Genomic DNA, 26,044 nt, shown 5'->3' with positions numbered 1-26,044 from the left:
TTTTTACTCTTTGGGTATTACTGGCAATTCTCTGCCCTTTTCACTAGCTGATTTTGGGGTTCCTACTGACATTCTACATTAAAGCTGCAGATCTCTGAATGTTGACTGCTGTACCTTGGCTTTCTGAAGCACCCTTCCGTGGTTGGAGGTTACGATGGATGGACTCCTCTTCCGCAGCTCAGAAACACAGTTGACAGGGAGAGGTTGCTCTGAGGTGTGGTTCTGGGGTTTATTTGCAGTTTCCTGTAGATGACAAGACATAATTACACAGGTGAGGTCTAGTGCCACACTGGGCATGTATACTCCAGAGAATGTAAACAGAAGGCACTGTGCAAACATGCCACACCAAACTGGGTAAGGGCCTTGGAGTAAAGGTAGTGGTGGTGAAAATGATGGCACCAGCAAAATATATATTCAAGAATTCCTTCATATCCAAGAATTCCACAATGCCAGGCGTTGTGTGGATTAGCTCATTCAGTCTCACTATGCCTTGGGGATCTTACTATTATCAGTCATCCTATTTTACAGGTAAGGAAAATGGGAAGGCCAAGTCACAGCCCGAGAGCACCTGGTAGTGAGAGCCCCAAGTCAGACTCCACCCCCCTACTCCTTGAACTTTCTCTTCTCATTTTCAGCACCCCTTAACATTTTCCAGATAACTGGTTATTACTTCACAGTATGTAGTTCCTTCTATGTGGTATATTAATAATTAAAGCTGCAGAGAAGACTTCTTTTTATATCCTAAGGCCATCCAAAGGATCCAAAGTGGATCCCTGTTCTGGAATGGGAACTTCAGGGCTTGCTAGCAGGAGAAGGAACAAGGATGAGGAAACCACTCTAGCCCTTTCACCTGCCCTCTGAGACTCTGGGAAGTCACTATGTCCCCAGATGTTAAGCTCTTCATCTGTAAATGAGGTTGGGCATGCCCCATGGAGAGGGAGTGTAGGGGGTGAAGGAACAGCCCTGGCTTCGAGACATCAGGGTCTGGTCTGACAGTGTGATAGAGGACAGTAACCATAAGAATATGGGACAACTCACACTTACCAGACCAGCTAGCTAATCTCTCAATTTCCTGGTCTGAAGTCAGGTGTAACATTTATTCATTCAACGAACACTCACTGCACTGCCATTTTTCAGACCCTATAAAGTACTAAAGCTATAATGATAATCAAACAAGAACAATCTAGTAGGACAGGCAGATGTTAGACAAACATACATATTTGTGTAGTTATGTGTATATGTATGTATGTATATGTACATGTACACACAAGTGGACTGGAGGAGTCTCATTCGAGGTGAGAGTATCTGCTTCTCAGAGCCTGTGAGATAAGGGACCCAGGCCCTAGAGACAGACAGCATGGCACTTGTACACATGTTCCACAGTGGCCAGAGCAGTGCTCTGGAGTCAGAATTTCTGGATTTGGAATCCTGTTTCTCACTTAGCTGAGTGACCTTGAGCATGTCAGTCAAAACCGCTGAACGGGCCCTCCCGGGTGGTGCAGCGGGTTGAAGCACAGCACTTTTTTTCTTAAGTCGCTTCTTCTTGAGTTCGATTCCCGCCTGCCCCGGAAGTGACCACATGGCGTGGCAGACCTCTCCTGACCCGCCCGCTGCTCCCCTCAGCAGTGTACTTCGTCAATCTGCCTGTTCTGCTCCCCGCTCTGTCTCTGTTACTCGGATCCAACAGTAGCCATTGTTACTATCATGCATAACCTAAAGATCACTACTTAAAACTGTATTCAGGATAAAAAGCCATATGGTGAGACCTCAGCAGATAGAACCCAGGCCAGGGAACTTGCTCTAACTCCAACACTCCCCTTCCTAACTGGGCCTTCTTTGGTCCCCCTCTGAAAACGATGTTTTGTTCATCTGAAAATGAGCACAGACTCATAGGTCAATGACCAGGAAGACCTGCAGCAGGTGAGGGGCTTACAGAGCAGCTGCTGCCAGCACTAATAGAGGAAGTGGACTCACCTCACCCTTGTTCTTGCTGCTCACTGAGAGCCCCAGTGCCGGACCCCCTGCCAAGGACCGCTGCAAGCGCTCCTTCACAGCCACCAGCCGCAGTTCCAGGTCGATCCGGCGCTCCTCCTTTTCTCGACACTGAGCTTCCAGGGTGGCCATGGCCTCCTCCAGAGCCTTTAATTTTTCTCCTGTTTCCAAAGACATGGGTGAGAAACAGCTGAGCCTGGCCCGAAGCATCAGGTTTTCTGGGAAAGCCTCAGGACTTAGTCTGTCCCCTCTTCTCATCCCTCAGTCCTAGTTAAGGGGTCTGAGTTCCATTGGGCAGGTTTTTATCTGCAAAGTACCCACTTCTCAGTCTTCTAGATACAAAGTCCTGATTTCCCACAGGGAAGCCACCTTTCTTCTCCCATTCCCTAATGTTTGGTGGAGCTAATCTCACTCTTAGTTGAAGGGTCTGACATATAGCTCAGACTTGATCCATAATTGTATCTAATTTTCTGGTCCCAGAGATTGGTTTAGGGATCATAGTTGCTCTAGGGAGAGTAAATCCTGTGGCTTTTGTGGAAATCATTGGGGAGAGAAGTTCTTTCTGCTGCAGTGGCTGAGAGGACTGAGTGAGGGCTGGAGCTGCGCAGCCACTATATCATCATGAGGCAGAAAATGAAATCTGGTACAGGAAGGCAGACACAAGGGCGAGAGAATATGCTTACTGGAGACGTCACTTAAATCCCTGGACCTCACTATATTTGATTGATTGCTCATTTTTAGTTTTCTTCATTTCTAAGCCAACTTGTCCATGATTTTTCTTGTAAACGAATATAACCCTTTACCTTGACCAGGTGTTCCTACTAGGATGTTGTGGCTCTTTCAGTTTAAACAAACACACCTATATCAGTACTTTCTTCACACCAAAAGCTGTTTTGGGTCTCATCAGGTTTAAAAATTAGTTCCATTTTTGTCTGACAGAGGCTGCTCTGGAGCGTTTTCTAGTAATGGGGAATTCTTATTTGTTTGAACTATTCTTTTGTTCATTCATTCATTCAATACTTACTGAGTATTGAATAGTATTGCTACTATTAGGGGCCTATGCGATATATCAATGAACAAAACATGCAGAGATCCTTGCCCTTGTGGAACTTAATATTTGTGTGTGCATGAGGGAGAGAAACAACATAATCTAATGTACAAAGTGATGTGCTATAAAGAAAACCTGACCAAGACAAAGAGAATAGTCAGTCTGCTCCAAACCCTGATTCAGACTCTTATAAAACTCCTTATATTAAAACCAAATTACTTTCCTTTGCCTCCCTTTCTTGATTCTAGCCCTTAACCAAACAGCACAAAGTCAAATCCTTTAATCCAGATATTTTCGATCTGAGGCTGATGAATTCCTAGGCAATGTATGGGTGGTGTTGAGAGGATGCATGAGTTCCTAAAACTGCAATGTTATGAACTGGGTCACAGGTTCCACTGGGTTCTCATGCACTGTGTGATCTTGGTCATATTCTCTAAGGACAGGACCTCTGCTCCCTTCATTCATCTGCTGGCTGAAAGTGCTGAACTGTAGTTACAGCAAGAACTCAAAGGAAACAGCAGAGAGTGGGCACAGAGAGCCTACAGCGGGCAGGGTCTGTGGAGGTCATGGCCCTGGATTTCAGAGGAGAGTTCTGGCAGAGTGTCACTGTCCCAGTCGCTGGACCAATGTCTCTCAGCCCGGCACTCAGCACCTATCTGTGAATGAATGCGCTAATGTGTTGTTCAGAATGATGTCTCCTTTTCCTAGATTCGAGGGCATGCTGCTTTCCACATTTTAATATTTCTAAGTGAGATAACGTTTTACTACGTAAAGTGTACATGTTTTAAGGATGCTTTTTTCGCTCCTTTCACCAAAGCAGTTAATGAACTGATGGCACTTTCACTAGCCAGGAGAGATGATGACAATGAGGAGAAAGTGGAGGAAGGGGAGGAGAAGCCCACCTGTCCTGTGTTGGAAACCTGTGCAGACCACCCCCCTCACCTCCCATTCCTGCCCGGGCCACACGCGCAGGTACCTGGGTTGCTCCGGAGAGTTTCCCTCAGCTCCTTCTTCTCCTGCCGCAGCGCCATCAGCTCAGTCCGTGCAGTCTCCTTCTCTTTCTCCAGCTTCTCCTTTTCTACCAAGTATCTCCGGGCATCCTCCTCAGCTCGGTTCTTACCATACTTGTATTGGTTGGCACCTGCAGAGATGTGAGGCAGAAGACGGACTCAGTTCTGACCTCTGCTAAAGGTAACTGGGTGGCGGTAGCTTCTCTCTCAGTCTCAACTTCGCTCTATCCAACGGAAATACTTAGTTCTGTACTCCTAGGTAAGCCTGCTGCGAATCTTCTAGAGAAATACAGAACAGGGAGGGAGGAAGGAAAGCACAGGTACTTGGCAAGCATTTTAGATCTTGACCGGTCAAGCTTTTCATTCTTTTTGCACTTTACTGGTTGTTTGACATCAGGCAAAAGCGAGTTTTTGTGTCTGCCCCCAGGCTTTAGTTTCCACACTGTGGAAATTTACTTCAGCATTATGGACAGGTTTAAATTGAGTAACTTGTGAAGGTGTAATACCTTTCAAATAGTAAATGCTTAGTAAATGTTAGATGATGATGATGAGAAATATTAATATATGTTAGCAATATAAAACAACTTTGTAATGTATAACACTTTTACTTTAAAAGGATATGTTTTATTTATTTATTGAAATAACATAGCAGAAAATTCTGTTGGTTTCAGATGTACACCATTATATACCAGCACGTGTATATGCAACATTAAATTCACTACTAAAAGTTCAATTCTGGGCCCTCCCTGGTGGCACAGTGGGTTAAAGCACAGCACTAAGAAGCTAAAGCCATTTTTTCAGCATGAGTTCGATCCCTGCCTGCCCCAGAGGTGACCACAGGCGTGGCAGACCTCTCCTGACCTGCCCGCTGCTCCCCTCAGCAGTGTACTTCATCGATCTGCCTGTTCTGCTCCCCACTCTGTCTCTGGTGAAGCCTCTCACGGCCCCTGCACCTCTGGCCTGTACCCCACTTCTGTATGCACAAATAAATAAATCTTAAAAAAAAAGTTCAGTTCTATCTTGCATTCTACAGTTGACCTCTTTCACCTGAGTTATCCCTGATTTTCCCCTTCCCTTCTGCATTAGCTCTATGAAAACTTCACGCACTTTGTGCAGTGTGTTTATTTTTCTCTTTTCATTGCAGATGAGTGAAATGTCTTAGTGACTAGACCAGAAAGTGCATCCCATTGGGAGAGGCTGTCCTGGTGTCAGCACCACAGAGAGCAATTCACACCCCATCTTCCAGTATTCAAATAGCGGCACCCAAATGTTGGAGAAGTAAACTAGATTGTTTTTAATAAGTTGTAAAGAGTCATTACTCTTCGCTTCATAGTATTAATGATAAAACTTTTGCTTCAGAATTGCCCAAGAACCTTCTAGAAAAATCTGCCATTCCATAGGAAATAAGAGGAGTATATGTTGCTCAGGTGACTAATATGCTAATATTTTAGTATGTCAGTACTTAATTCCATTTTATTACTGCATAGGTGATCTGAAGGGAAACCCCCCCACGTCCCCATTTTTTTCTGATGAAAAGTCACCTGCTCATCTCATGGGTATCCTTTGCAAGTGATGAATTGATGTACTTTTCTGCTTTCAAGATTTTCTGCTTGTCTTTGGGTTTAGAATTTTAATGATGTGTTTCATGTGGATCTTTCCGACTTTATCCTACTTGGCCTTCACTTAGCTTCCTGGATGTGTATATTAATGTTTTTCAATACATTTGGCAAGTTTTCAGCCATTATTTGTTTTAATGCTTTTTACATTGTATTCCTGCTCTCCTCTCCCGGCATACCTAATACCTATACATTAGCTCATTTAATGGAGTTTCATATTTCTGTGAAATGTTGTTCATTTTTTTATTACTCCTTTCTCTTTCTGCTCTTCGGACTGTATAATTTCAACTGATCTGTCTTCACATTTAGATTCACTTATCTGCCATTGCAAATTTTCTGTTCAGTCCCTCCGGTGAGTTTTCCATGTCAATTATTTTACTTTTCAATGTCATGATTTCTGTTTAGTTCTTTTAAAAGTTTCTCTTTATTAATGTTCTCTACTTAATAAGCTATTTTATTTTATCCTCCTTTACATCTTTAAGCTTAAGCATGGTTTCCTGTAGTTCTTCAAACCATTTTAATGGATGCTTTGAAGTCTTTGTTAAATTCCCTAAGTGGGCCATTCAGTTTCTGTTGCCTGCTTGACTCCTTCTTAGGCGTCACACCTCCTTGTTTTGTTGCAGATTTCATACTTTTTTGTTGTTGTTGAAAATTGAACATTTCAGGGCCCTCCCTGGTAGCGCAATGGGTTAGGAAGCAGCACTACAAGCCAGCTGCAGCTGCTTCAGTGCGAATTCGATCCCTGGCCAGGGAGCTGACCCACAGGGTGCAGCAGACCTCTCCTGATCTGCCTGCTGCTCCCCTCAGCAGTGTACTTCATTGATCTGCCTGTTCTGCTCCCCACTCTGTCTCTGGTGACTCCTCTCACTGTCCACACCTCTGGCCTGTATCCCAGTTCTGTATGCATAAATAAATATATCTTTAAAAAAAAAAGGAAAATTGAACATTTCTGAGAACTTACTGCAGCATCTCTGGATGCTGACCCCTCCCCTGGGTTGAGTTGCTTGTTTGGTGACTTAGTTGACTCTTTGAAGTTCCTTTTCTCCTGCAGGGTGAAGCCCCTGATTGCCCCTCCAACGGGCATGTACCCTAAATATCACTGGTCCTAACAAGCCTTTCTTTCTGACTTTCTCAGCTGCCTGCTGCCGCTGGTGTCACACCTACAAAATGCCAACTGCGGGCCCTCCCTGGTGGCGCAGCGGGTTAAAGCACAGCACTAAGAAGCTTAAGCCACTTCCGCATGAGTTCGATTCCCGCCTGCTCTGGAGGTGACCCACATGGTGCGGCAGACCTCTCCTGACCCGCCCGCTGCTCCCCTCAGCAGTGTACTTCATCGATCTGACTGTTCTGCTCCCCGCTCTGTCTCTGGTGAAGCCTCTCACTCTTCGCATCTCTGGCCTGTACCCCAGTTCTATATGAATAAATAAATAAATCTTTAAAAAAAAAAAAAAAGCCAACTGCTTGTTCTGTTGTTTTTGACAATGCCTTGGCATCAGATGCTCCAGTCTGATCCTATTAATTTCAGCCACTGCAATCATTTCAGAGGCCATCTCTAGAGGCCAGTCTTTGGTTTCGCCCCAGATGTCTCCTTCACTGATTCTCTCTAATGACACTGCTGGTCTTGGGCTCAGCTTATTGCTCTCAGGGAGCCACTGGCCTCTCATCTTGGTTCCCACCAAATCTCCATGGTTCTTGAGCGTATTCTTTGGCTTGAACTTCTCCATTCTGTTCCAACTGAAGTAAATTCTTTTGAGGAGGATCTTTGGAGTTCTCAGTTCATATGATCTGCCTCTCATCACAGGCAAAATCTTTAAGCCACTATTCTGAATTCAGGGATGGGGACAATGGCCTGCTTCTCCTGGACTGACAGTTTTGCTTTATGAGCAGGGTGCCAGTGAGGGACCATAACCTCTGGTCTTTGTGACTTACCTCTTCCAGCGGCAGAGTTCCATCCTATGAGCGAGCTGTAAGGAGGGCAGCTGGGACCCCAGTTTTCTTGGCCTACCTGGCCCAGGCAGACCTCTCCCCCATGAGCTGGGCTGGGTAGGGGAAGGGAGCTCCCTTCCATTTAGCTGTATTCACCTGGAATTTAGTTTCTGCGGTGCAGAGTGGGGTGGGGGTGGGGGGTATGAGAAGTGCTGGTGATGAAAAATGGGGAGCTGCCACAACCCTTGAGCTGGGGAGAAGAAACTGTTTTCTTGTTCACATCTGCCTAGAATGAAGATTCTGTTACACTAAGCTGGGAAAAGGGTAAAGGAGTAGGTTTTAGCTCAAGAACCATGGACTGTTACGGTTTTTACTGACAGTGTGTTTTATACGATAAATCTTTAGTTGCTATATGTCCTCAGGACAATTTTCAGAGACTTCAGATGACTGTTTTAGTAATTTTCTGTAATTACGGTTTGCTGGAGAGTAGGTCTGGGATACGGAGGTATCCATACATGTATGTGTACAAACATGCACACATATTTAGCCTTATTCAGTATTAACATTTTAAAAATTAATTGTCAATATTAAATAATTTTACATGCTGTCTAGATTTCTAGACTCCCAGTTTTTAGAGTCCCCTACCCCCCACTCCCTGTCCTTCTTCTCTGAGGCCACAAGCTAGCTGCCTCTGATCAAGGTCTAGACTATTTTCTCATACCTCAGCTCATTAATAGCCTTCTTGGAGGCAAACCTTGGAGGAAACAGATCCCACTGCCTCCCTCTCCACCCCCTCCTCCCAGACTTACTAGAGGCGTGTCGTTTGACTTTAACCTGTGGGTCCACTCGATGGGACTTCTCACTGCAGGAGGAGGCATGGCGCTTGACCTGGGCCCCTGTGGGCCGCTCGGGCTCCTCGTCCTGGTGGAGATGGAGGAGGAAGGTCAAGTGCAGGTAGGCTCAGGATTGTCACTGCAGAGATGTGTCTGGCCAAGCTTGGTGGGTGAGCACTGTGGGGCCTCTGAGACCCTGGCCTTTCATGTTTAGATTTGTAAACTCAACAGTTTATAAACCACTCTCACAAGCAGCCTATTATTGGGCCTTTAAACCCACCTGTGAGGACAGCAGAAGGCGCCCTAAACTGGAATAATCTGCTAAGAGGAAAATTAGGAAGTCTCTAAAAGACTTTGGGTGACTGTTATCAAAAATAAAAAGATATATGAATATTTTTGTCCACATATCTTTTGGAAGTATCTCTCAAATTTTCTAAACTGCTAAAATATAGTCGCCAGTTAAAAAAGTCATTGATGAGATCAGCCAGCGGGAGAAGTGCCATAACTAGTTGACTGGCTGGCTGTTTACAAATGAAGAATGTTAATGTAAAATCCATCAAGGCTCAGGAAACCAGGAGAGGAACATGATAACAATGTAATAGAGTAATGATCTTGAAAACAACAATACTATTTACTCTGTTGTAAGTCCTGCTGTCCAGGCCCTGTGCTAAGTACTCTAGTTCGTTCGATTCTTGCCTCAACCCGTTCAAGTAGGTTTTATCCTATGTCTGTGGAACCAGCAAGGGAGACCAGAGAAGTGAAGCCCAAGGTAACTTCAACTCAGCCCTGACTCCCAGGGTCATATTCTTAAGCACTAGCTTAAGAACTGGACTCTGCAACTGAAAAATCTCAAGCTGCATATACTGGCATCTAAGTCTGAACAATGACCGCGAGTCCCAGCACTGACACTCAGAGTGTCCGCCCAGCACCGTCCAGGGCAAAGGTCTGGCCTGCAGATGTGTTTGCTGTCCTGGCAGCCTGGCTCCCACTCCCCTGGCTGTGAGGCCTGCCCCACAAGTGCATCTGGTCAGTGTGGTTCTCTGGCCCCCAGGGGGAGGAGCAGTCTGGATCACATGAAGCCTCACTATCAATAAAGGGCATCTCCTTGCTTTAGTGAGCAAGACAGGAAGCTATCCTGGGGCTGTAGCCTTGACTGTGGGTGCCTATGCCAGTGACCCAGTTAGCACACCCCCAAGATTCCACTGAATCAGTCGGATCACAGATGGGTAAACAGAGGCATAGAGCCCAATGCCTGGTTCCAACTGGAGAAGTGTGCTGCTCACAGAGCCCTTACGTCCTAACTTCCCGTGCTAGGGAGGCCTTGCCCTGACTGTCTGTGATGAGACCCCTCCCCCACCCCCACTGCTGCTGAAATGAAAATGGTCTCTTGTGGCGAAGGCACCCATAGGGAGGGGGACGGAGAGGGCCACGTTCCCAGCAGCCCCAGGGACCATACCTGCACCTTCTCATAAGGGACGTCATCGTAGACCCGGGGCTCAGGCCACTGATCCTGGCAGGATCTTGCATATCTAGAAAATACAAGGCGTGATGAGGGCTGAAGTGTTGCAGCTACAGTGCTTTCCTGCCCACTCTCTCATTTGATTCTGGCCGCAGCTCTTAATGAAGAACGGAGGTTGGAAGGTCAGTAATCACCTCCCTGCCAGGGAGCATGGCCATTGCTGTGTCGAGGGCTTCATGGGCTGGGCCTCCTGGCTCTGCATGCTGAGAAGCAGCTAATTCAGCACCCCCACTCTGGAAAACAGGCTCCAAACTGGCAGGTGACCAGCCCAAGCTGAACTCCATGTACCACCCCACTCAGGTCCGAGTCCAAGAGCACCGGACCTATGACGTTAGGGGCAGGAGAGCAGAGCCCAGGTCACCATGCAGAAGGACTTCTCTACAGCTGCTCCTTCCATCCACAGCATGCCCCGACCCTGCGCTGCCTCAGCCCCTCCTGCCTGCTTGAAAGGCAGACACCCCACCCCTCACTTCCCAAAGAAGAGACTCTCTCTCTGTCCTTCCTCACTCTCCTGTTCATGCCCAAGGCAGGACTTGGAGCTCCTGTGAGGGGAGCAGAGACAAGTAGGTTCTGGAAAGCCCTGGGTCTTGGAGTGCAGCCCCTTACAGGAAGGAGTTGCGTCCGGCGCTGACGATACTGGTCAAGGTGTCCACATCCACGTAGTCATAGTGCAGCGCCTCAGGGGTGACCCTGGAGCCCATCTCCACCAGCAGCAGCCCAAGCCAGCGGCCCATGTCCTCGGAGCAGCTCGCCTGAGAGAGACAGGTATAGGTCAAGTCCGCTTCGGCACTGCCAGGACCTCTGGCTCTGCTCACTTCAGCCAAACCCAAGCTAAATTATGTTATACCATAGCCTGTCAAACAGGATCGAGTACCCAAAGCTTAGGGGCCCAACAGGAACGAGATTATAACACACATCCAGAAATTCAGGTGGCCCCTGCTCTAACGCATGTCCTCTGGGAGGCCTTCCCCAACTTCCTCTCTAGACACTCACCTCACTCATCGTCAGAGCCTCTCCCCAGGCATTTAGGTGTGAACACAGCATTTGGCCTTTCTGAGGTGTTTTTTTTTTTATTAGAGGAGGCTACTTCTCACATAACCGAATACATTAAAAAAATATTATAGGCCCTCCCTGGTAGCGCAGCACGTTAAAGCACAGCACTAAGAAGTTAAAGCCACTTCAGCATGAGTTCCATCCCCGCCTACCCTGGAGGTAGCCACATGGCATGGCAGATCTCTCCTGGCCCGCCCGCTGCTCCCCTCAGCAGTGTACTTGTTGATCTGCCTGTTCTGCTCCCCACTCTGTCTCTGGTGAATCCTCTTACCGCCCCTGCATCTCTGGCCTATACCCCAGTTCTGTGTGTATAAATAAACAAATCTTTAAAAAAAAATCATAGTTGACAATAAAGTACCATGTGCAGGAAAATCTCCAAGGATTACTGGTCAACTAAACACATTTAAGTTAATTCTCATGTAAACAGCGTGACTATAAAATCAACTTAGCATGCAATTGCTAAATTTGAATAAAGGAATCACATTTTTTTGCCAGAAAGTGCTGTATAGAATTTAGAAGAGGCAAGGAACTCATCTCAAACGCTCAAGAATAAGAGTGACAGAGGAAATATTTCTTGAAATTGAAGAATGGAGAGAAGCAGTGGATGCTGGCAAAGCCAGTAAGAGCAAGAGGCCAGATTTCAATTCTAGGACAACCTCGGTAGAGCTTCAGACAAAGCACTTGGCTGCCCTGGCCTCAGTTTCCTTATCTGTAAGATGAGTGGTAGTTAGGTACTCCTCCAGTGTGAACATTTTAAATTCCAAATAGTCGCGGGACTGACATGGAGGAGGGACACTCAGCATATTCATGGAGAAGGGACACTCAGCATATTCTGGTGGCCCCAGAGAGGAGTGCTGGTGTCACCAGGCAGCCATGGGTGGCTGATGAGGGAGTGCATATGCATTATTCATCTGTTCATTGAACGTTAACCAAGCTCTTTGTATGTGTCTGACATCACACTGGCTTCTCGAAAAACACAAGTGGGCGGAACAGGTGTGGAGCTTGAAGATCGCAACTCAATATGGGCAAAAGCTTCCTAAAACGCAGAGCTGCCTGATGGCAGGGGCCAGCTCCCTGGGAGAGAGGGCAGCAGCTGACCTGAGCGTGACAGCTATGGGGGACATTTTGAGAGGAGATTCTGGGGTACAGTCAGATGAGATGCCCTCCAGGCTTGGGATTTCAAAATGAAGGAGGATAAACAGAACTTGGTCCCAGGGTTGCCCGAGCTAGCAGATAAAAATGCAGAATGCTCTGTCAAATTTGAATTTCAGATAACAAATTTACAGTATAGGTGTGTTCTGAATATTGCATGGGTTAACTCCAGTTAAAAACATTTACTTTTTTATCTGAAATTCAAAAATGTAAGTGAGTATCCTGTATTGTATTTTTTTTAAAATTTTATTTATTTATGCTCACAGAACTGGGGTACAGGCCAGAGGTGCAGGGGTGGTGAGAGGATTCACCAGAGACAGAGGGCAGCAGAACAGGCCGACTGACTGAAATACACAGCTGAGGGGAGCAGCAGGCAAGACAGGAGAGGTCTGCTGTGCCATGTGAGTCAGTTCCCTGGCTGTGGCTCCAACTCTGGTGGCAATGGCTGGTGGCAGTTTTAAAGCACAGAGACTTTACCCCTGTGCCTCCCGGTAGGCCTAAGTAGCTTATATTTGACCTAGTGACCCTGCTCTGTCACTAGGCAGCAGTTGGAAACCCCCCCCCCCACTTCCTCTGGCTCCATAATGCCAGTGCAATTCCCCAGATAGCACCCACAGCCCAGGCCCCGCTCATTCAGCTCCAGCCACCAGTTACCCCAGGCTGTCCCTTCTCACCTCCAAGATGGCAACCTCCTGCTTGTTGCGCAGAATCCTGAAGGCAAATGGGTGCCTGGGGCCAAAGCCCGGGGCCACCTCACAGCCGCGGAGGGTGATGGCGTTCACGTGGGTGCGCAGGTCTGCGCGGTCCTTGTGGAAATACAGCGTGTTGCTCTTCAGGCGGCACCAGCGCTCCTTCCAGCCCTGGCTCACCAGCACGTTCAGATAGCCTGTGGGAGAGACCACAGGCCCGGGCGGCTCACCCAGCCCTCCCCGGCCTAACTGGCCCTCAACCTCCCCCAGTGGTGGGTGGAGTGTTGACTGGTAAGTATGTGGCGTTTCTGGTCAGTACCGTCAAGCTACCTTTTCTGTTCCCCAGAGGAAGGCAAGATGGCCTCCTCTTCATTCCGTATGGGAAGTATGACATGACCCTCTTCTCTTACCTCACCCTCTCTCTGTTTATAAAACCTTTCATTTTGTGGCGCTTTCTGGAATTGCCTACTTACTACAGAGATGCTGCCCTTTCCAAGAGATGTTTAATGAAGTCAATTCGATCTTTAAAATCATCTTGGTTGAATTTTTGTTATTTAGCATGTGAGAGGGGAAGACCATCCTGACTGGCCCTGGGAAAACCCATGGGGGTGAGGGGGTGAAGCCTGAAGGCAGGTCTACACCCTGGGGGGACAAAGACCAGGACAAAACTCTGGGGGTGGGGGTGGCAGGGAGAACCCTTGTGTCTAGCTGGAGAGGGGCTCGGTGAGACACCTTGGTCTCCCTCTAGGTTCGTTTCCAGTCTCTGACTTGATTACATCTATACCTGAGGGCACGTCAGAGAGAGGAAACTGGAACCCAGAGTGAGACCAGATGTCTCACTGAGCCTCCTTTCCACATTCCCTCTTTCTCTCTTCCCCGCCAACTACCAAAACTGCTACTGACAGACTGGCTGATCCTGACACCAGTGGCAGCGTGTGGGAACAAACACTTTTAGCTGAGATAAGGAATTGTAAAACCAGAGTGCCCAGGGGGAGGAATTTCCTCAATTCCTCTAAATGTTTTCAATTTATTTTCTCCCACTAAAGCCTGTATTCATTGGATGCAAAGTATTTGTTAATAGTCATGTTCTCATATAACTTTTTCTTTTAGGGTTATCAGACTAGTACTGCAGTTCCAAACCATACACTTTTCTATTGGATTTTTCATACGTGGACCATTGCATTGATATGGACCCATGTCCCAGGGGGTGCAAAGTCAGGGGATCAGGTGGTTGGTTCTGCTGGAAATTAGGGCCTCATGGAGAGAAGTGACGGAAGGGTGGGACCTGAATTCTGGCACCTACCACAGCATGGAACCTCCTCCTCTGTGGAGGACGTCTGCAGGTCATCCGCCAGCGCCTTCTTCTTGGAGAAGCTGATAATGCGGGTGATCTTGCGGCCTGCGGCCCTGCTCATGGAGCCCTTCAGCTCTGCCAGGCTGCTCTTCTTCCCCTTGCCTGTTACCATAGAGAAGGGTCAGGGACTGTCGGGAGCCCCAGTGCCCAGATCCATGTACTGCAGCCTCCTACCCTGTCAGCCTGTACACAGGGCCTGGTCCACAGTTCCAGCTGTGGATGAACAGGTCACCTTGGTCGGGCTCGAGTGCTCAGTCCCCACGCGCTCTGCCTGCCCAGCTTGTCTCGCCCAGAGTGGCATTCTCATACCTGAGCCCCCAGAAGCTCCTACCATGTTCGCTGGCCTCTCTGCGGCCAAGACTTGAGCAGTTGTCAGCCATGCCCAGGCTGTCAGAGTCTGAGGTCTGCTTCTCTTGGGACAGTCTCTAAAAAGGAACAGACAGCCCCACATCAGAGGCACAGCCAGAGCCCCTCCGCCCCACCCCTGAGCTCAGTCTGCACATAATACTTAGCTAACAAGCTGGAGTAGACTCAAACAACTAGGAGGTGCTGAGTCCTACCAGGACCACGCCAGGGGGTCACTTGGGGGACAGCAGTGACGTAGGGTGGTTGGGTCTTTGAGTTCCTCATAGTCTATTTGGATGGCAGAACAATTAATTTTAATGCCTTGAGGTCAGTGCCCTAGAAGTCACTGACAGGTGACAGGGAGCTGCGCAGGCACTGAGTGGGATGCCAGTGCAACACGATGGACTTAGGAAGTTGTCCCAGTGGCATCATGGAACAGATAAGAGGGGACATAGCTGAAAGTAGAGAACCATTTAAAAGAGGGTCACCCTGGGCCCTCCCTGTGGTGCAGCGGGTTAAAGCACTGCACTAAGAAGCTTAAGCCAATTCTGCATGAGTTCGATCCCCGCCTGCTCCGGAGGTGACCACATGGCATGGCAGACCTCTCTTGACCCGCCCGCTGCTCCCCTCAGCAGTGTACTTCGTTGATCTGCCTGTTCTGCTCCCCACTCTGTTCCTGATGAATCCTCTCACTCTCCGCATCTCTGGTCTGTACCCCAGTTCTGTATGAATAAATAAATAAATCTTAAAAAAAAAAAAAGAGGGTCACCCTGATAAGCTTAGTGAAATAAGCCGGAAAGAAAAAGAAAAATACTGGATGGTTTCACTCATAGCAGGAGTATAAAGGACCAGGCGAGAAAATAATAATAATAATGAACAGCTATATACCAGAGACATTTTACAGGGGCAGAGTGGGGAATGGGATCAAAATAAAGGCGAGGGGGTGGGAGAGGAGGAAAGTGTACTGGACTATGGTGATGGCACACGGGTGATTTGGTGATGGGAAGCCCACGGGGATTACAACTGAGATGGGAAAAGGCACAAAATGATGTAAAAATAAACTACAATAATAATAATAAGAGGGTCACCCTGGACAAGTGAGTCTCACTAAGAGGACAACCAAGGTGACAGTGAGAATGGAGAGACAGAGATGAGGCGGCAGACACTTTCCAATAGGACATGGTGAAAGGTTGTGAGACTGTCAAGAGAGGACAGTGCACCGTGATCTTAGCTTGGAGAGAGGATCACATGCTCACAGCCTTGGCGGCCATTCACCCCACCAACGCTATCTTGATGCAGGTTCATTCATTCAGTTGAGCACCCATGGGTGCCATGGGGTGGTGCAGAGATGTCATGTAGACTGAGGAAAAGATGAAGTTTCTAGCAAGATCTAGTTGCTGTGGGAAGGTGGGAAAATCCTTTCATCTTTCCAAGGCTCAGTGAATTACACTCTTTTATTTTTTTTTTTTAATATTTATTTACTATGCATACAGAACTGGGGTATAGGCCAGAGGTGCAGTGAGAGGTTTCACCAGAGACGGAATGGGGAGCAGAACAGGCAGACTGATGAAGTACGCTGCTGAGGGGAGCAGTGGGCTGGCCAGGAAAGGTCTGCTGCGCCATGTGGGTCAGCTCCCTCTGGCTGGGGCTGAAACTCTGCTGCAGTGGCTGCTACAGCTTCTTAGTGCTGTGCCTTAACCCGCGGTGCCACAAGGGAGGGTCCGAATTACACTCTTTTAGTGGGCTCCAGGGAGCCAGCCCTTGAGAAGTGTGGCAGCCGAGAGCCCTCTCATTTCTCATGCCTCCCAGCTGTGCTGCATCTCACTTTGAAGCTCAACTGTGTGGTAAAACTTGGCCAGGATTTCAATGACACCCACCCACCTACAGAGGTGAAAGTTTAGAGCTTGAGACCCTGAGATCTCTCCAGCTAGGGATTCCTCAGAACACCCTTAAGGGTCCTTGGCTTTACGTGTAGCACTGAGGAGCTGGGAGGACAGTGCTCCCTTCAATTTCCAAAACCCCAGAAAAATGTCAACTTTCAGAAATGGGATAGAAAGGTCAAGACATGAATTCAGACTCATCCTTGTGAAACAGAAGTTATGGTTCTATTTGTTTTGCATCTGTGTAGAGATGGTAAGTTTTCCCTCCAGATAGGAAAATACAAACAGACACTGTGAGCACTTGGGAATTCACTTGCCGGTGATCACAGGCAGATCCACCATTACCATGTCCCCACCCCCACCACCCTCCCAAAGACCACCTGGTATTTGAGTTACCCTGCCTGGTACATTCAACCACAGGAAAGCCCAACTCTAGAAGCCTGCTTCATCCTCCTCTCCACACACCCTTCAGCTGCCCATGAGGTGAATCTGCAGGCACACACATGCACAATGTTGCTCTCCTTCAGGCCCCATCAAGTGAGGGGAGCTTGAGCTTCTCCAGCACACACATCTTCCCTACCCCCAGCCAGCAGGGGCAGCCCCTCACTCCCGCGCCCTCCCCCTCCCCGCCAGGGCCTGGCCCCTTCTCCCTCCCCATTCTAGGAATGTTTTCAGCCCATCTGAAGAGTTTGAGAATGCTTTTCCCCAGCCCCTGAGGAAAGAGCAGGCTGCCTGCATCCACTTCTGATTACCTGGGACCTTCCCCTCCAGCATTTATGCAGCTTGGCATTTCTAAATTTGTGTATTGATTTGAATCTGGTCTGACCCGCTTGAGACTAGAAGCGCTGGAGGGCTGGTGTCCTATCTGCTTGTTAGGATCTCACAGGATGCTCACAGCCATGGGCCCAACTTTCAGGCTGGCCCCTTGAGAGGCAGAGGTGACGTCAGCAAGAGCCAGGCTGTATGGGTATAAACCCTCGCTCTGTTTCTGGGCAAATCTCTGTGTATCTCAGCTTCCTCATCTGAAAATGTAACTCATTAAAGGGCAGAGTCGTTAAATGAGGTGACACATTAAGGATAGTGCCGGCCACACAGCCTCTGCTACAGAAGCTAGCCTTTATGCAAAGCCCCTGTGTGAGGGCCTCAGCCTCTCCCTAGGGTCTGGGCAAATCCTCTCACCCACAGCACCTGGCAGAACAGAAGCACCAGCCTGAATTTGCCCACAGTCTGACCAGTCACCGAATGAGCCTTTCACTAAAGCTCCACACAGCACGTCCTGTGACAGACGACTTTCAACTTACTTTTCGTGGCTCTGTTGAAATGTGCGTCCTCTCTCCTGGCAGGGCCATCACCCCTCCCCCACCTGCACTGCTCCTTGCACGTGGGCATTCATTCACCCACTCAGTAGATTTCTATTGAGCTCCTCCCATTGTGCCTGCTCTGTGTTGGGCACTTGGGGTTTATAGGATGCCACTGGGGCACAGACAGTGCTGATTCCCCTTTTCTGACCCAGAGGAGCCCCCCGGAGACAGAGATACCTTTTCCATGTCCAGCTTGCACAGGAGGACTGGAGATCTGGGTGTGTCCACTCCCTCTGCTCCGACGGGCTTGTTCACCTCTCGGATGACCTGGGGAAGGGAACACACACCTGTGGGCAGGTGGGCAGGAATGCCGTGCAGGATGTGGGTGGTCTGGGCCATTGAGTGGGGGGTGAGGGAGATCAGGGGGCAGAAGAGATGGGTTGATGTCATCTCCAGCCACACCGGTCAGGGAGTGTCAGGGTTTGGGAAGGTCTTCTCCTGAACCTGTTACTTGAACTGAAAAGACCTGGGTCTGGGAACTAAGAAGCTTGGCTTCTGTGCCTGCAGTGTGGCCTTAGGAAAGCTATTTCCCCTGCTCTGGGGCCCGGTTTCCCTGTCTACCCTCTGGGGGTGTTTCTGGTCCTCTGTTTGTTCATCTCCTTGGGTGTCTGGGGACCAGTGAGATTATGGGTGATCACTGGATGCCCATGTGAGGGGGATGGGCTGGCTTCTGCAACCACCACAGACGCCAGGGTGGGCGGCTGGATATCCCTCCATTTCAGTGATTTGGGCACTCAAAGGCTAAGGTCAGGTAGGCAGCATATGCTTCCACATCGTAAAAATAATGGCCTCTGCTGTGGCTTACCTCTCACTTGCCTCTGCATGGGTTATTCCACTGCACCCCACAGCAGCCTGGGAGGCAGAGACCACATGACCCTGTGACCCCCCAAGGTACAAATGAGCATGACGCTCAGCAGAGAGGCCAGATCACCGGTTCTTAAACTCTGGGCGTCTCAGATGGTGTCTCAGGATGGGGGCGACCAAGACAGGTCTCTTAACTCTGGGTCTAGGGCTCCTTCTGACTCAGGGGTCCCTGGAGCACAGGTCCCCTCCTCCCACCACACCCCCAGTGAGCTGGTTCTTTCTCTTCCTTCCCCTCCTGAGACAAAGGCAGTGATGGGAAACACTGGACATTCCTGGGAGAGCTGGTTATCACAGGAAGGAAGGGAGGAAGCAGAGGGAGGTGTTTGGTTTCTTTGTTCCAGCAGGAAAATCAGAGGGGGCCAAGGAACAGTATCCGAGTGAAAGGGAGGCAGGATAGGGGGATGGAGGCCTGAGGCAGGGCCAGGTGGCCACGCCACACCCTCACACAGCCTTGCTGACAGCCGCGGTGTGCCGACTGCCTCGTGGGCCCTGTGCCAAGTGCTCTCTAGCATCCTTACGCCAACCACTTCACAGAGGAGAGGAGCCCCAGAGAGGCGAAGTCACCTGTAGAAGATCACGGGCCAGTAAGGGCTGCTTGGCCCGGGCCGTGAGCTTGTCTGTGTGCTGCCAAGTCCTCCGTCTTCATCATGGCCTCCCTGCCGATGGCCTTGGGAGAGTTCCCAGTTGGTTTCTACTCCTGAATCCAGCCACTTGGTGGTGTGACCTTCGGCAAGTCAAGTAAGTTCTCTGTTCCCCAGTTTCCTCACTTGTAAAGTGGGAACAATAACAGCTCCATTGTGAAGGGTAAATGAGGTCACAGAGTAAAGCTCTTAGCACAACCGGTGGCACAAACACACACTCAGTGGGGGTAACTAGTCGTTCTGGATGCAGAAGCTGGACCACCAGTGGGTGTGACAGAGGTGCACCTTTCGCCAAAGTCCAGGAAGGCATTTTTCCAAAGGGAAAGAAAAAGGATTTGCTGACCTAATGATAAAATCAGCTTGCTTTGTTGGTAATCAGCTCCCCATTCCTGGGAGTATACAAGTACAAGCTGGACAAGTCGACAGTGGGGATATTGGGGAGCAGATTCAAATCACCTGAAGGTGCATAGTTCTCCAGCCCGAGCTCTGTCTCCTGTCTCAGGAAACATCAAGGCCCATTTCTACACATCAGCCCTAGCCCGACATAAGTCACCAAGTCCATCCTGACCGCAGCCTGCTTCTCAGGGACAGCAGCCCTCTGCACTGGGGAGGGGGAGGAAGGGTCAGAGGGCAGGTGGGAGAGAGCTTGTACTCTGTACCTTCAGCCACTCTTCGGCCTGCTCCCGACTCTGCAGAGCCAGCACCAAGACCTCGGCAGCCCCCTGGGAGAAGCGCAGCTCGTGCCTTTTGTGCCGACTGTCCTTGGGGATGTAGATGACATTGCAGGTGTCCAGGGCCAGCCTCAGGTGTGGCCGCCGGTCCTTAGAGCTTTTGTAACACTGGAAGATAGAGAAGGGGTGAGGGCCTGCAGGAGGGGAGGGTAGAGGACGGAGGTGTAGACACACCCTCAGAGACATCCCCTACCTAGCTCAGTGGGGGTGCACGACATGAAGACAGGGGCTGTGGCAGTTCACCCCAAAGGAGAGAAATCTGGCAACGATGAGACTGAGAGGGGACACCTTTGGGTAATCTTCAAATTCCAAAGGCTACAAAGGGGCCTCAGGGTCACCACTACCTGTTTAGGAAGAGGCAGATTTTAGCAGAATTCTGCATGCTGCTTGTTTACAGCAGAGAAGAAACAGGCTGGCTTGGGAAGAAGCCAACCCCCTGCCCAAGGGCTACATGGCAGGAATGTGTGAGAGAGAGGATTCTAGCAGATAGGGAGGGTTGGGTTTGGGAAATCATTGGTAAATAATAACCCCCATTTCCCAAATTTTTTTTTTCTAAGATTTATATTTTATTTATTGATGCATAAAAGAGCTGGGTGTAGGTCAGAGGCAGAGGAGGTAAAAGTATTCACCAGAGATGGAGTGGGGAGCAGAACAGGCAGATCTACTGAAGTACACTGCTGAGGGGAGCAACAGGGAGACTGGAGAGGTCTGCTGTGCCATGTGGGTCAGCTCCCTGGTGGGACTGAACTGGCGCTACAGTGGCTGCTGACAGCTTGGTAGTGATGAGACTTAACACCTTGTCCCACCAGGGAGGTTCCACTTGCCAAATTTTATTCTGAGGTGAGCATTACCTTAGTACCAGATTATGACAATGACATTACAAAAAGATTATAGACTAATCTCTTATAGTTGCAAAAGCCCTAAACAAAATATTAGTGAAGAGAATCCAGAACATCAAAAACGACATGTCAGGACAAAGTGGGGCTTATTCTTGGAGTGCAAAAGTGGGTTAGCATTCAAAAACCAACTCTATTATTCACCAGAGTAGCAGGAAAAAAAAAAAAGAAAAAAGAAAAACCACATATCTCAATAGAAGCAGAAGCAGAAAAAGTATTTGACAGAATTCCAAACCCATTTGTAATATAAACTCTTAGTAAAGTAGGAACAGAAGCACACTTCCTTAATGTGATAATAGGGCACCCTTACAAACCACTCACAGCAAATATCAGCCTTGATAGTCAATTGTTTAAAACTTCCCTTTGGGACTGAATTGAGACAAGGACATCTGCTCTTACCACTTCTATTTGCATTTGTTAGAGTCCTTGCCAGTGCCATAGGCAAGAAAAAACATAAAGGCATAAAAATGAAGAGATTAAGTTATGACTTTAAGAGGTCTGGCCTGGGATTGCTTTCCACTACTACAGGTGAGAAAGGGCCACAATTCAAAGGGATTGTTGGGTAAGGTGCATCAATGGATTTTTGGGTAAGGGAACTACCACTTTTTTTCTTGAAATTTTCCTCCCATTTTGGAATTAAGAGTATGGTTTCTTTTATTCAATGCTAGCAGTAAGAGATAGTGAATTTTAAAATCATAAAAAATTAAGTTCTGGCTGGTGGTGCAATGGGTTAAAATGCAGCACTGTGACATTATTTGCAGCCACTGTAGTGTGAGTTCAGTCCCTGGCCAGGGAGGTGACCCACATGGTGTGAAAGGCCTCTCCTATCCCACCCACTACTCCTCTCAGCAGTGTGTTTCAGTCAATCTGCCTGTTCTGCTCCCCGCTCTGTCTCTGGTGAATCCTCTTACCCCCTGCACCTCTGGCCTGTACTCTAGTTCTTATATGCATAAATAAATAAATCTTTAAAAAAGATTAAGTTCTATAATAACAAGCAGTATATAGGTTGAATTTTAGGCAATGTATGAAATGGAGATATGCATATTTAAACATAAGCATGGTTGGTTCTTGGTCAGTGGAATTAGAGAGAGTTTTTTTTAAGGTTTGTTTATTTATGCATGCAGAACTGGGGAACAGAGGCACAGGAGTGGTGAGAGGATTCACCAGAGACAGAGCGGGGAGCAGAACAGGCAGATCGTCAAAGTACTCTGCTGAGGGGAGCAGCGGGTGGGTCAGGAGAGGTCTGCCACGCCATGTGGTCACCTCCGGGGCGGGGATTGAATTCATGCTGAAGTCGCTTTAGCTTCTTAGTGCTGTGCTTTAACCCACTGTGCCACCAGGGAAGGCCAGAGGTAGCTTTTTAAAAACATCATCTTCATTTGTTTTTCTCCAGGTTTATAAATAGACATATTTACCTGAATCATGAAAAAAAAACTTGTCTGAAAGTGATCAAAAGTTGGCAAAGTCTATATCAGGTCTTTGAATTGTTCCCTACTGACTCATGGGTTATTTATTTATTTACTTATTTATTCATTCATTCAAATTCTGCTTGAGTGGGAAAACCTCAATCTCTAAAGCACAGGCTTAGGGTTTCTTGGAATTTTCTTACACAGTGCACAAAACACAGAGCAAGACCAGAGGTCTGAGGGTGGCTAGCCTGAGTACACAGCTCCTCACATCAGACACACACACACACAGAGCCATGTGAGGCTAGAGCACACGGCTGTGGTCACTCACCAGGAGCTGGTCCTCTTTGATGACAGTTAGCTGCTTGGCCCACTGCCCGAAGCGCTTCTTCCGCAGCAAGAAGGCACATATCCTGCAGTCCCTCACCAGGCGCATGGAGGCCTCTTCGGAGGGCCACTGGTGCGTGGGCTGCGGTCCCTTCCCTTCCTCTTCCTCCTCGTCGTAGGACTCATAGGAGCTGCTCATTGCATCAGAGTCATTGTCTGCAGGGCCCAGGGAAGGACAAATCACTGGCCATGGCCCTGGAGGTGCCTGCTCCAGGATGACCCTCTCCCAACGGGACCATGAAGGGTGGCCGTGAGGTGTGATCACAGTGATCACCAAAGACCACCTGTATAGTGAAGAGTTACCAATGGTTCGGCCATTTTGCTTCCTTTTTGTTTTTTAAAGTTTATTTTTAATTATGTATACAAGAACTGGGGTACAGGCCAGAGGCCCACAGGTAAGAGAATTGACTAGAGACAGAGTAGAGAGTGGGGAGTAGAACAGGCAGATGCACCAAAACACACTGCTGAGGGGAGCAGCGGGAGGGTCAGGAGAGGTCCGACTCGCCATGTGGGTCACCCCCCACCACCGGTAAGGAATCGAACTCGTGTAGTGGCTACGGATGGCTTCATAGTGCTGTGCTTCAACCCACTGGCCACCATGGAGGGCCCCCATTTTGCTTCTTAAAGCTTCCTTGAAGTAAAATGGGCGTGACCCACGGCAGTGCCTACCCAATGGGGTACTGTGAGGGTCCACGAAAGCAGGGTATCCAGCCAATGACTAAGCTGGACGAGCCGGCGTTTGTCATTCTGCCTTCATCTCCAGCATCCAGGTGGACCTCACAGCACCCAGCAAAGCCTCATTTTATGCAGAAAGAAACTGAAGTCTCCATGAGAATAAGCGCTGCCTAAGGTCAGTCACTGCGAGTCTTGTGAGGGCTCAAGCTTCTGACTGCCCTGCCGGTGGCCCTTCCACTGCACCTGGGACCACTGAGAATAAGGGCTTTGGGGCCTCTGGTTTGACCCCACAGCATGAGGGGCAGAGGGCACCTACATGCCATGGGCAGGTCCCGCTGGCTCTTGGAGGGAAGACCGCAGCTGCGTGCCCGCCTGGTACTCACAGGAATTTTTTAGCTCCCCGTTCATCCTGGTGGCAGGGTAACTGCTGTCAGCGTCCTCGTAGTAGCCATCCATGATGGAGTGGGCTGGGCTGCAGCCATCTGTGGGGTTGGCAAAGGAGCCACTCATTGGAGAAATGCGGGCAGACTCCAGTGGCAAGGGCTAGGGATGACTCCAGACACCTCCCTCTTCAGGGAGGAGGGAGCGGGCTTCTCGGAGGGTCTTTCCTATGTATCTTTCCTGCTCTGGTTCTCTGCGTGCCATCTGAGTTCCTGTTTCCAGGGGATTTCCTCCTGGGCTCTGCCACGCCCCCAGGTTTGTGTTGATGCTGTTCTCTGTGCTTTCTGCTAGAGAACTACAGCTGTCACAGACACATGGGCTCAGACTGACCTCCCCTCCCTTACCTTCCCCACCCCCATGCTGTGCCTACATGGGTTAAAGATAGGAATATGCTTGAGAAATGCACCCCTAGGGGATTTCGTCCTTGGGTGAACATCATAAAGTGTCATTAACAAAGCTAGGTGGTCTAGCCTACCACACATCTAGGCTGAATGTGGTCCAGCCTATTTGGGCCACGGCCATATATGTGGTCTCCTGTTAACCAAAATGTCATTAGCAGTGTGTACTGAATCAGCGCCCTCCTCTGGTCACGGTGGTTCTCCTTCTATACTTGTGAAGAGGAACTGGGCTAGCGGAACGCAGCCAACGTGAACACAACAGCTGCTTACACTGAATTTTTACAACACATTTCCATTCATGACTGAGAGACTGAACAATGCAGCCACTGGGGTTATCTCAAATTTTATTTTGCATCAGCATTACAGGGGAACGGGTAGTGTCTTAAAATGCAGATTCCTGGGCTTTTATCCCAGATCTGACTCATTGGTGTGAACTGGGCTGAGGCTTTAAAGCAAAAACAATTTAACAGGGTTTTTCTAAATATAAGTGAAAATAGAAAATACACTGAATTTTAAGGAATTAGATTTAAAAATTGTTGGTTAATGCAGTCGGTCTCTGGAGCACACTTTAAAGTTCAGTGGGCTAAAGGTATGTTATTTAAAGCTGATCAGATTTGAGTTCAAACCATCTCCACCATACTGAGTGACCTTGATAGAAAACACAGTTTCTCTGCATTTCAGAATCTCCAGCTATAAAGTGACACAAACAGTCCCCCATAGAATAGCAATCCAGTGCACATGAAGTCTCAGTACAATGCCTGGCACACAGCCCCATATCACTATGGCTGACATCTCCTCCATTGCCACAATACAGGGCAGTCACTACTAGCCCCATTTTATAGATGAGGAAACTGAGGTCACACACATTTGTTATGACTGAACCTGGATGAGAGCTGATGTGGCCAGTTTGGGGGACAGGCGCACAGCCCCTCCTCCAGGAAGCTTTCCTTCACCCGTCCAACTCATTCCCACACTGCACAGTTCTTCAACCCCTGCTCTGGGCTCCCAGCCCCCTCCATCCATCTGTTTCCTGTGGCAGCACTCAAATTCCCAGTGATGGGGGCTCCAGTTCTGGCTCTCAAATAGGCTCTGAGCCTGTCTTGCCCTGTAGGCACTCTGAAGTCTCAGTTTCCGGGACATCTCCTGAGAGGTGAAATGGGGGTTGGGGCAGGAGGCGGGGGTGGGGGCGGAAGAGCTGTAGTGGGGAAGAGAAGGGGTACACAGGCCAAAATGCTTGGACACCTGGCAGGGCCCCACACTGTGAGAGGAAGGACACTCCCTGATGGGTTTGGCGCTCTTTCCCTAGGAGAGGTCCTGGCCCTTCCTGAGACCCTCCCTTCCCTCCTGCCCCCACTGGGACCCTACTCCTGGGGGAGGCAACCTCTCCACCCCATGAGGAGGGAAGTGAGTGCTCTGTAGAGGTGGAGGAGCCTGAGCTGAGGGTTGGATGTGGGACTCAGTCCTGCATCCTCTTCTTCCTCCCTTTCCTTGAGTGGATAAAATAAAGTCAACTGTTTTATATAAATAGCTGCTGTTGGTGCCACAGATCCCCAGACTATCAAGGCTGCTGACAATCTGTTCCAATTTCACAATTTCATTTTACAAGTTTACTAATCATGAAAGTAATATACTACAATAACAAAAGGCATCCATCAGTAGAAAAATGGTAAAACATAGGGTGGACTAGCTAAATGATGGAATATTACTTAGTCATAAAAAGTATTGGTGCATCCCAATGTAATGATAGTGAAGGCAAGGATAAATAGATGGGACTACATCGAGTTAAAGAGCTTCTGTACAGCAAAAGAGACATTACAAAAAAAAAAA

At 48.7% G+C, this 26,044-nt stretch overlaps 1 protein-coding gene across 1 annotated transcript in view; it reads right to left on the bottom strand.

Annotated features, from left to right (window-relative positions):
* The window catches only part of AFAP1L1 (actin filament associated protein 1-like 1), a 36,277-nt gene that overhangs the window by 2,862 nt on the left and 7,371 nt on the right, over positions 1–26,044 (bottom strand). Inside the window, exons 6-18 of the mRNA XM_012727781.1 lie at positions 23,762–23,860; positions 22,648–22,859; positions 19,943–20,122; positions 17,956–18,045; positions 14,524–14,617; positions 14,142–14,294; positions 12,824–13,035; positions 10,551–10,696; positions 9,882–9,954; positions 8,402–8,513; positions 4,017–4,181; positions 1,975–2,153; positions 115–243 (exon numbers count right to left, since the gene is read on the bottom strand). Coding sequence (XP_012583235.1) covers positions 115–243; positions 1,975–2,153; positions 4,017–4,181; positions 8,402–8,513; positions 9,882–9,954; positions 10,551–10,696; positions 12,824–13,035; positions 14,142–14,294; positions 14,524–14,617; positions 17,956–18,045; positions 19,943–20,122; positions 22,648–22,859; positions 23,762–23,860 — 1,844 coding nt within the window. The remainder of the gene's footprint in view (positions 1–114; positions 244–1,974; positions 2,154–4,016; positions 4,182–8,401; positions 8,514–9,881; positions 9,955–10,550; positions 10,697–12,823; positions 13,036–14,141; positions 14,295–14,523; positions 14,618–17,955; positions 18,046–19,942; positions 20,123–22,647; positions 22,860–23,761; positions 23,861–26,044) is intronic.

This window comes from Condylura cristata, unplaced genomic scaffold, assembly GCF_000260355.1.
Source record: "Condylura cristata isolate star-nosed mole 26May11 unplaced genomic scaffold, ConCri1.0 scaffold00021, whole genome shotgun sequence".
NCBI classification, from domain to species: domain Eukaryota; kingdom Metazoa; phylum Chordata; class Mammalia; order Eulipotyphla; family Talpidae; genus Condylura; species Condylura cristata.
Note: the sequence above shows the minus strand (reverse complement) of the source record. Positions and strands in the feature narration are given on the sequence as shown.